We start from the raw sequence: 11,262 nt of genomic DNA, 5'->3' as shown, positions 1-11,262 counted from the left end.
GAGGGGTTTTGCTCGATTTCACTCATAATTTCTTCCTCAGTTTCTAAGCCACTCTCCGAAGCAGGTAAATACAGCGTTAAAAATCGAGATGCTACACTTTGGAACAGCCTTCTTCGACTTCTCTAACAGAAAGACTTATGGATCTAAAACCTCCTTGACTAGTTGCCTTCGTTCCAACTTCTCCCATTAACTCTTTTTTAGTCTGATTTTAGCAATTTCGTACGCTGTCAGTTGTTTGACGTTGCCATCATACAAGTAGGTAAGTATTTTCTGAATGTTTTCATTTGCTATTAAAATGTCTTCATTTTCTTGTGTAGTTATTCATCAAGGTCGCGAACGGAAAGAGATCAATTTGTGTTTGGCTGTTTTTCTTTTACAGATCCACGCTTGGGAATTGAGGAGCACGCTGTCAGGCGCTTACAAGGCCACAAAAAATTCATTGTTCAAGTTAGACATATTTTTATAGCTACTGTTACTGTTCACACTGAAAAGGAATTACTCCAGTCGACAATATTTTGTATCAAGTTTATGGCATATAACATTATTTTCTAAATCGTTGTTCAAGTTACAGTTCCAAATGAAAACACTTCAAATGTGTAAATGAGAAACAAATTTTAATACATACTTGAAGTTAGAAACTTTGGTATCTTGTCAAGATACACATTGTATAAGGGTGAATTTTCCAATAAATGAGTATAGTTGTCATTTATAATTCCCAACATCTATCAAATTAATGACTTATCAAATCAACAATAAAAATCAATTTCCTATTACCTTTTAGAACAGCACCTCTATTTTGCTACTACCTACATTTTCAACCACTTTCCCCACCCCACAATCAACAAAGCATTTTCAGTAATTTCCCAATGTGTGTCAAACAACTCCGTAAGCCTAACCATAAGGCATTGGGCCATTTTTCTAAAACATCACTTGCTGTAGTAATTATTACAAATCATCCAGTGAGGGCCTACTCTGGACATCCCTACCCTCCAAAGATAAAAAAATTTCCAGACCTGTTGACTGTTCAATTCAGTTCCCACCGTTTTTATCGACCTTCGACAGCACTCACTTTCATAATGAAATTCCTAGTTTGTTAATTAATATGCAATATAATTAATCTCGCATTTTGATTGGTTCTTACTTACGATCTATCTATTTCTTTTTTTGGTTTCTTTGCCTACGAGAAAAGTAAATAGCTGTTATTGGAGTTATCAGCTGCTTGTCACCCAAACGAGGCGAAAGGGTCAATTCTGCATTGTATATTGACCCTTTCGCCTCGTTTGCATGCCTTTTGAAACAAAAGAATATTTGGCCGCAGACTCAACTGCAATAACAGCTATTCCATGTGGCCCTGCGTCTGTTCAGTAATAGTTCCCCAATGACTTAAAGATGTGGTAAGAACATGGATTCTATTTTTTAAGCTGCACCAGATTTATGAGCAAGAGATCAGTGCCAGCCTATTCGTGGCGTTGCGTGACTTTGTGTGTCGTTATGCGTGGCGTTTAACGTGGCGTTATGGTTTCGTAGACTGGTAACTAGTTATAAATGTTCCGCTTACAGCAGATACTGCAGTAACACGTGATGAGAAGATGGCCTCCCCAGATAAGGTACAGTGAAGTGTTGTCACGTCTCATATTTTACAGTTGTTCTCTCTGACAGATCAATGTTTTCTGTGTTTCAGCAATTCCTACTGACAGGAGCTCAGGTTGACGGTAAGCCAGGATAATTTGTTTAACTTATTTAATTCACTGATCGTGGTGTTGCAGTCTCGTTACTAAAATGCACACATGCCCTGCTCTCAAGCAAGGCTTTAAAAGCATTCCTCTGCGCTTAAAATAAGTATCTAGTTAATAAGGTTAGTTTACCAAATCGCTTTTAAGCAACTTTTTAGGTATAATGATCGTCAATTGTCATTTACAGCCGTTCTTGTAAATTCTCGAGCTCGAAAATCACATAGTTTCAATTTTGTCGTTTTGCAGTTCAAATTAAGTATACATTTTGTGGTTTACAAAATCATTACTGTTCAATGCGCTTTAAACTTTTATGAAGGTATGCGATAAACCGATTGGTTGGTTTCTCATAACAAGCACATTGTTGTGTATTCTATCCCGCTTTGCTTTTGAAGTAATCAATTCTTTTAAGCTGAAACTCCACTCGTGTTTGGCGTTCGATCGAATAATCAGTTGGCTATTTCACTTTAACCAAGTACTTCATGGATTCGGAATTTCCGGATAAATCTTGCTTTCGTGATTGTGAGTATTATGTACATTTTGCTGGTGGCGGGAATCATTTATAATTCACATGTGCTTTGCTTTAAGGGTTTCAACTTTTCATTCATTTATCATGAATGAGTGAAGTTGTGAAAGAAAGTTGAATCGTAGTTCAGTATAAGCTTCTTTAAGCGCACTTGAAAATCTTTACGATAAATTTATGTGAACAAATACGCAAAATATTTCGTGGTTGTCGGCTACGATTCCTTTTGTGGGATTTCCGAACGCGATCGAATTGAAATGCGAACCTCGACATACAAAAGTTTCAGAACACCATCCGCGAATATCTGTTGGTTTCGAGATCCCATCAAAATTGAAAACACGACGACCTCTGTAGTTTAAATAAAATTTATTTACTGTTATGTTATAGATAGCTGTAGTAATTTGAAGGGAAGAATTAGTAGGGAAAATTGGCTTCACACCAAATTGTTTTCTGGAAGGAAGGGAGTGTCCCAACAAAACCATGCCACCTGTCAAATCTATTGTCTTTGGTCCCTTTGAGTTACTCTCAGTAAATCTTTGAAGATCTTTAGCAATTTCGTACCAAATCCTTGTTGATGTACAGACATCTTGTTTTAGTAGATTTGTAAGTCAGAAATTCATTTTGATTGTTATTGTTGTAACCATATTTTTAATTTCTTAATGTTCTATTACGGTTAATATTTTATCAGGGTAATATTATGCTGTGTTTTAGACCGAGTTTTGAATTATAAGCCTGCTTCCTGCAGCCAGATATATTTTTAATTATTTTGTGTAATCGAGAAGTTCGTTGGTCAGCATGCAGATAAGTGCTTTCCTGCTGCCAGCTTAATTTGTTTATGTTTCTGTCAACTTTTTCAAAGTGGCTCTGTATTCCATAACAGTCAGTCGCTACATAGCTTCATATGGCCAGCTATTCATCAGTTTGCTATCAAATCAGCAAGCTGTTGTATCAGCCTAGGTGTAACTTGAATGTACAGTATATCAAAACATTTGAAACCCCTAAATTATTGCAGTCAAAATGAATTATTGCAATTGATTTAAGATTTATTAGGTTGCAATGCCTTATGTTTTGCATTTTGCTAAACTAGTCTAGATGCATATTATAAATCAGTTGCTGTATTTAACAAGTGAAATATCTAACTTAGATGGAACTATAAGCTGCCTTATTATATAGCCCAGTCCCCTAGTCCTGTTCTTAGGTCTTCTTATTTTCAATTGATTATTTCATTGATTGATTATGACAAAACTCTTCTCTGGTTACTGATCTGAAATGTGTCTAAATGCACATTTAAAACAAGTGAAAGTGATGTAAATAAATTATTCTTAAGTAGCTTTAATGTTCAGTTTTCAAGTCAGTGTCAGTGTAATGAGTCTTCACGATTTTTTTTTTAATTAGAAAATTATGCACCTTGGAGCACCTGATTCACTAACTAGAACATAATAATGGTGCACATTCTCAGTGTATCAAATACATATATTAATATGTACAGGTGATATTATAATTGTTTTTAGTAACTTGTGCAGTAAAAATAATCTTTTGACCAAGGGTCAAAAGACATGGCGATCAGTACATGTAATTCTAATCTAGAAGTTTGTTAATTTTCCAGCCCTTTCAAAGGTGTTCAAGTTTGCAGATGTTGAAGAGACTGGCTATGTTGACGTGGCGACCATCTCCACCCTTGCCGTGCAGTTGTTGGGAGCACAGCTCAGTGAGAGTGAAAAAGAAACAATAAACAGCAAAGCAGAAAGCAAGGCTGAGAAAGGTACTGGATGGCTCAGGTTGCCAGTTATATGACATTAAATGTCATATATAACTGGCAACCTAAGCCATCCAGAAGTACAAGAAGAAGTACAAATGTTGTACCTCTACAAGCTTTGGATTGGTATAGTTGGATTAATGTGCTGTACCAGGGAATGTTTCCATAATCTGTGAGGAGCTCCTGATTGGAGTACTAAAGATAAAAATACAGTGGAATCCCGATTTCTTGAACCCTCAGTTTTTTCGAACCTCCTGATAACTTGAACCAAAAGTCATTTCCCTCCTCAGCCAAATGCTGTAGTTTTACCCCTGATCTCTCGAACTATCCGTATTTTCGAACCAATTTTCATTTCCTTCGGAGGCTCGAAAAATTGGGATTCCACTGTAGCAACAGGATAAAAAAAGTGTAGAGCAGGCACAGCTTGCTCTTTGTGTTTTCAAGAACCTGTTTTGCTCATTTTGCGTGTCGCTACCCTTTTTTGTTCCTTCTCTTGTTGTTGTTGTTTTTTTTTGCCCTATTTCCCAAGTGGGAGAATTAATTTTTTCTTTAGTAAAGAGGAGCTAGTAAATACATGTACTTGAAGGGAAAAAATATGATTTTAGTAGTGTAGCACTCTTTTCAATCACTATAGATTCAATAGTCGAGAGCTCTACATTAAGTATTTGTTTTTGTTCTTAGGTTTGCTGTCTTACCAGAATTTTATTGAGATCATGATGGAGACCATGCAAACGATGACACACTGGGGAAAGTTAAAGACAGTTTTGGAAGGTTATGTTGGGTTTGATACTGTGCAAGAGCAAATCCGTAAGAAGTCTCTCAAACGAGGTTTTGAATTCAACCTGATGGTTGTTGGTAAGTTTAAATTGCATGATCTATGTCAGATTGATTTTAAATACAGTTAGTAATAATCTTCTTTTGCAACATTCAACATGTGAAAGGAATGAACTGTATGAACTGCTTTTACAGTTGTAACAGCTACAAATCCTATGCAATGTAGTCACATGCAGCAGTTGGTTTCAAAAATTGACCAGAAAGTTGATCACAATCTCTTTTCTTCCCGTTTTCTTTTTTTTTCCCTTTTTCAGGTGCAACAGGTCTGGGAAAATCAACCATGGTAAACACATTGTTTAAAGGAAGATTGAGCCGAATGTCATCAACTGGAGCTGCTGCTGCTATTCCTAAGACAGTTGAAGTCAAGTCAGTTAGTCACGGTATGACGACATACCTTTGTAACCTTTAGGCATAATTATTTTTGTACCTTTCATTGTGTAGTTCCAGAAAATATCCATACCCACCTCAAGGAAGGTTAATGGAAATTCCAAGTTGAGGGGGTTTTCAAAAGCACAATTTTTTATAGGAAAGTGTGGCACTAAAATGGAATTTCCAGAGGGATGGGGGTGGGGTGTTCAAGGTAAAAAAATATCTGTAGGAGGGGTATCGATATTTTCTGGAACAACACAGTTTTAGATTGTGACAAGCAGCACAAAGGGCAATAACCCTATCACAATAGATAAATATGTTAATCCTTTCTATTCATACGTGTAAAATAATGTGTTGATTGAATGAATGAATGCATGCATGCATGCATGCATACATGCATGCATGCATGAATGAAAACTTTATTAATGTGTCAAAGAAGTTAAGCTGAGGGTAGAAACCCTCTACTGATAGGGGACACTTAAAATAAATAAAATAATTTATTAAAATTAAACACCTAGAATTTGACTATTTACAATAAATAAAATTTAACTACCTCATTTACATTAAAAGACTGAAATTGTAACATGATTATGTTTGCTTGTTTTTCTTTTTCAGTTATTGAGGAAAAAGGTGTAAGGTTAAAACTAACCATCACAGACACCCCAGGATTTGGTGATCAAATCAATAATGAAAGTTGGTAAGACTTGCCTTTTTTAATGCTGATTTCCAATCACTACATGTATTTTGTCAAGGGCGCTGTGTTGATTGGGAAGCTGAGAGTCCTTTGGTTTTAAAATGCACTGTGATACAGATGGTGCATTAACTTTAGGTTCAAGCCTTGCAGGGATTATTTTGTTTCTGCTTGAACAAGAATAGAGGAATCAGTAGAATCACTGATTTGGCAGCATTGAAGGGGTTCAGAGGTTTGAGGGTTGTCCATGGATGCAATCCAATTCCTTGTTAAGCAGAGGAAACTGACTTTTGTGTGTGCAAACATTTTGCAAACTGAGCATAAAAATTCAAATTGAAACTGTAGTACTAAATAAAATGTAAAAAAAATTGATAAATCAATTGAAAAAGTAATTGCAACGCTAATGTTTCGAGGGCTGGTAAAGGTCCTTAGTTCCCCCCTCCTAAAGCCAGTTCTTAGAATTAACCTTCAGTTGATAAAATGTAACTTGAGCAGTGATTCTCACAGTTAATGTTCAAACCTTTTTAAATGTGTTACATTTACTTATATTATAATGGTTCTCTGCAGCTGGGAGCCAATCTTGAAATATATACAGGAACAGTATGACAAATATTTAATAGAAGAAACAAGCATCAAGAGGAAGCCCAGGGTTCCTGACAGCAGAGTTCACTGTTGTCTTTATTTTATCGCACCAACAGGGCACAGGTGAGAGATAGTTAATGTTTGTTTATTCAGATCTTTCTCTAAAGGCATCAAGAACACCATGATGTACTGGCATGTACATGTGCGGTTTGTAATGCCAGGGTACTAAGAAATGTGACAGAGGATGATTGTGTTAGCCTCTTCCAGACATTCAGTTAGTTGGGGCGTGGCACGAAAAAACAGTGAGCGAAAAAATAGAGGAAAAGCACTTCTCCCCTATTTTTTCGCTCACCTTTTTTTGTACTGCGCCCTAACTAACTGAACATGTGGAAGAGGCTAAGGATGTGTATGTTGGTGAAAAATGAAAAATGTGACTGTGCAGCTTGTTGCAAGCTTAAGAGTTAGAAAGGCTCTGATTTTGTTAATTTTGCTCTTGTCCAGGCTGAGACCCATTGATGTGGAATTCATGAAAAGACTAGACAAGTGTGTTAATATTGTACCAGTGATTGCCAAAGCAGATACCTTAACAGTTGAAGAGCGTGAAGCCTTCAGAAGGAGGGTATGTTTGCACTCAGACTGATATGCAGAAAACTAACTTTGCAGTCAACTAATGTGCTTGTCAGAGGATTCATGACTGTAAAAGAATTGTTAGGAATTCTGCTTTGTATTATACTTGCCATGTTGAGAATTTGTTATTTTGCCTTTTTCCTCTTTTTGAACTGATGTGTGTGCATGCACAGTTAATTTGGCTTTTGTCATAGAAATCTCAAGCTCGTAATCTAATTGTTAAATAGTATACGATAACTCAGCCAGTCAGATTGCAGCACTTGCATTAGTTTTCAAGTAAAGTGTTTTCAAGTGTTGATTAAATTTGATGTGTTTAATGATAGAAGTATGTTGATAGATTCAGGTGTACAGGTACCTGCGTTACCATGAAATTGCTCATTTACTAATGGTGAGTTTAATAATGTTTGCAGTTACGTGAGGATATAGAGAAAAACCACATCAATATCTATCCAGTACTTAATCGACATGACCTTGACGAGGAAGAAGCCCGAACGACTTCAAGAATCAGGGTTAGTCAAATACTCACAAACCTCTGTCTGTCATAATGTCATTTCAGTTAATAAACCATCGGAGGATATCTTTTAAGGAGCTCTGCCACGTTATTTTGAGTTATTTTAGCTACGTACAAATTACCTTCAGATTGAAGGAAACCTTAAAATAGTCATGTACTAAGACAGAAAAAGACCAAAGAGAAATAATAAACCATAAAGGAATAAGTTTGGTGCAGGATGGAGAAGATTAGCGCGGATTACGTGACAAACGACGAACATGAAACATTTAGCCTACACTTTTCAAGATGCACTAACCCTTACGTAGCATTATGTTTTGATGTCTGATTTTAGGATCAACTGCCCTTTGCTGTGATTGGAAGTGATCGTTACGTCACAGTGTCGGGAAAACCTGTGCTTGGAAGGAAGACAAAATGGGGACTCATCGAAGGTGAGAAAAATTTTCCGACATACGTGTACTTAATAGTAGTAAACGTATCAGTAGGGACCGGGCTTTTCCGACTTCTTATAGACTTTTCAGCCTGAAACTGCGAGAAAAGTTACAGTATAATTATAACTTAGGAAAATGGACAGATCTTTTAGCGTACTAGAGGCTAAACATGCATTCTGAAGCTCTATTTGTTCGGTACTAACAATAAAGTCAGCTACCACATTGTATATTATTGCGTGACATGTATTTATGATAAATGAACTTACATCTATTATGTCTGAATTAAGGTATAACTTAGTAATTGTTCCTTTTTGCTTCAGTTGAAAACAAGAACCATTGTGAATTCGCGCAATTAAGAGACATGTTAATCAAGTAAGTTTGGTAAAATTTTCAAGTTATCGCAAACATAGATTATTTTTTTAACGCCCTTTGCAGCATCAACGGTGTGTAAAGGGCAAATGATGCCGATGACGTTGATAAATTGTCTGTCTGGGATTGTATTCTGATATAAATTGTTCCAACTCAAACATGTCCATCTATTTTTATCGTAAAACCCTCTTTTCAGTGTTTCATCTTGTTTGATTACGTGTGTTTGGTCTCCGCAGAACACACATGCAAGATCTGAAGGAGGTAACAGACACTATTCACTACGAAAGTTATCGCCGCAAGCGCCTGACGGAGGAAAAACATGACCAAATTGTTTTACAAAACAATGTTGTGAACATGGATGACATTAATTGTCAGGAGAGTAAAATCTAAATGAAAATCTTGTAGAACAGGATGAATTCTACACCAGGGCTTCTCGGTCATTTCAAACCAAGTCGAGAGATGTTTGCAATTCAGACAAAATATTTGCTATTCTATACGATTACAATTTATTAGACTTTTGTTACAATTTTGGATTTAACAGACATTTATAGCTTGAGAGTTTTTCTATCAAGGGTCGCACAAGGGAATTCGTAGTGAGATGAATGTACAGCGTGGTGCTGTAAGCTGAGCTCATCAATTTTGCTACGGTCGGAGATTTGTGAATCGGCCTTGTTTCTCGGCAGTTATGTCAGCGGAGGAGATGTTTAATGACGGGACGTCTAATGAATAATTTGATTTTTTCTATATTGAACTTAAATTCTCAAGTGTTCAATTTCAAAATTCTCTTTAGAAAATATGTGCACTTTCAAGCAGTCAGGTGATGAGAATAAAGAAAACCATAAATTACAGGATTTCCATTGCCTTGATATTGCTACAAATTCTCAGAACTTAAACTGAAAGAAAATTCAGCGCAATAACTAAGGAGAATTGCTTCTTAGATCTTAGAACTGAAACGAAAAGATTGTTGGTTATATTCTTATGGAAACAATCATCTTTCTTTGGAATCTTTTGATCTCTTGTATACCTCTAGTTTGAAATTAGTAGTGCACTTTCTATGATATGTTTTTATGTTGTGGCTAGCCATTTCTAAGATTGTAATATTAATGCAATTTCGATGATAATGTTTCTAACCGTTTCTTAGGTTGTAAAATGAACTTTTTTCCTATGTTATTATTTTTGCTGTTAGATTGCTCTGAAAATCATCGATGAGAATCGAACTAACAGCATGTGTAGGTTAGTCTTTCTAATTATGATTCACGCGTTCTGTGTTTTGCGTGGAAAATGATCAAGTAATAATCACCTATTTGGACGTTTGTGAAGTCGTTTCGCAGTAAATGACAAGGTCTGTAGATTTGTGCGAAGTTCTTTTCGAGGTTTTAAAAGGAACTAACAATGGAAACTTTAAAATCTTTCGCTCTACTTTCGTCACTTTGAGACTGCGATACTTGAGAAGGAAGATGGACAAAAACTTTCTTAGTGGAGCAGGTACAAATAAACGCGAAAGAACTCATTTTTCACCTATAGTCGGAATTTTTGCGTGACGGTTGAAAACCAAAACACACAAGCTCTCTTGTCGGGCGCGGTCATTTAGGTTTAACAGCAGTCATGAAGAAAATTATATACTAGTTTTCCCAGGGCGACAATAAATAAGTAAATAAATAAATAAGTATTTCATAATATTGCAATGAAACAAATTTAAGTTTCTTCATTTAAACTTATTGTATGAATTTATAAAATACGTTAAACTAACAAAGTTCTTATTGAAATAAAAACGCGAACTTCTATTAAATCTCACAGCAAATCATTTGAGAACTTTTGTATTCTTCACTGCTTCCTTAGTTTTATTTTTTATTTCAACGCTACGTACTCCTGCAATGCATGTACGGGTGGAGACAATTGCGAAGATATAACACTATTCAAGACAGAAGGCTTTAGTGTAAATACACGTTAAGAGCGGGGAGTACTCGAACATTCGTCAGCGTTAGAGCACTTGTAAGATTTACGTGATTCGCGGGCTCTTGGCACCTTGCTATCTCCTTTTTTACCACAATTGCTACTAATCTCGCAATCTGATTGGCTAATTTGCTGTTGTCGATACGAGTCCAGACAACGCTGCTCGCGTCGATGTGTCACGCTCTGAAACACACATTTTCTTCGACGTTGATATTGTGGTAAAAAATAAATCGAATGTGGTTTAGTGTTGTCTGTGCTCTTATCGACAACGATATGCGTCATCACAGTGGTCAAAATTTGTTGTGACTCTGCGCCTCGTGATCATGAGTCCACAACATTTTGACCACTGTGATGACGCATATCGTCCATAAGAGTACAGACAACGCTAAACCTCATTCTATTTAACAAATTGACGTCAGCTTTTTAAGCGTCTGTCCCCTTATTGATAATAAATTGCGTCATAATATTGTCAGAGTGGTTCCACAGGAAACTTCGACAATGTCATGAAATTTATTATCAATAAGAGAACAGACGCTTAAAAAAACTGACGTCAATTTGTTTTTTACAACAATAATTAAGACCCCAAAATGGTCAAATGCCGGGAATAAATGAGAGGGAAAAGACGCCGTAAACAAAGATGACTGAATTTTACTCAAAATGACGCGAACAATATCAATAGCTTTTCTCGCTTTTTGATTGGCTGCTTAAAAAAGTCCATAAAATCTCACTGGTTAAAAAGTTGACAGTTTGACAGCTGAAAGTTGAACTTGAAAGCTTGCATAAATCAAAATTTTATCCGTCTGTACTCTTACTGATGATCAAAATGAGCCAATCAGCGCGCGAGAAATTAGTTATTGTAAAACTGTTAATTCGACACCGATTCGACTGT

At 36.2% G+C, this 11,262-nt stretch overlaps 1 protein-coding gene across 2 annotated transcripts; it reads left to right on the top strand.

Annotated features, from left to right (window-relative positions):
• The first annotated feature begins 1,482 nt into the window (after positions 1–1,482).
• On the top strand, positions 1,483–10,232 carry LOC110053982 (neuronal-specific septin-3-like). Of its 2 annotated transcripts, XM_089290641.1 has the most exons (12): positions 1,483–1,607; positions 1,682–1,712; positions 3,860–4,015; positions 4,691–4,864; positions 5,098–5,223; positions 5,828–5,909; positions 6,471–6,608; positions 6,987–7,104; positions 7,523–7,621; positions 7,955–8,051; positions 8,372–8,423; positions 8,657–10,232. In XM_089290641.1, exons 1-12 carry the CDS (start codon positions 1,590–1,592, stop codon positions 8,808–8,810), a joined length of 1,245 nt encoding a protein of 414 aa, XP_089146767.1. In that variant the 5' UTR covers positions 1,483–1,589; the 3' UTR covers positions 8,811–10,232. The 2 variants fall into 2 exon arrangements, with proteins under 2 accessions (XP_089146767.1, XP_089146768.1); XM_089290642.1 differs by lacking the exons at positions 1,483–1,607; positions 1,682–1,712 and adding an exon at positions 2,098–2,252.
• Positions 10,233–11,262: the final 1,030 nt, after the last annotated feature.

The sequence above is a fragment of the Orbicella faveolata genome, unplaced genomic scaffold (assembly GCF_042242905.1).
Source record: "Orbicella faveolata isolate gen_17 unplaced genomic scaffold, um_ofav_v1 contig_2, whole genome shotgun sequence".
In the NCBI taxonomy this organism is placed as follows: domain Eukaryota; kingdom Metazoa; phylum Cnidaria; class Anthozoa; order Scleractinia; family Merulinidae; genus Orbicella; species Orbicella faveolata.
The sequence above is the reverse complement of the archived record's forward strand: the minus strand, read 5'-3'. Positions and strand labels throughout refer to the sequence as shown.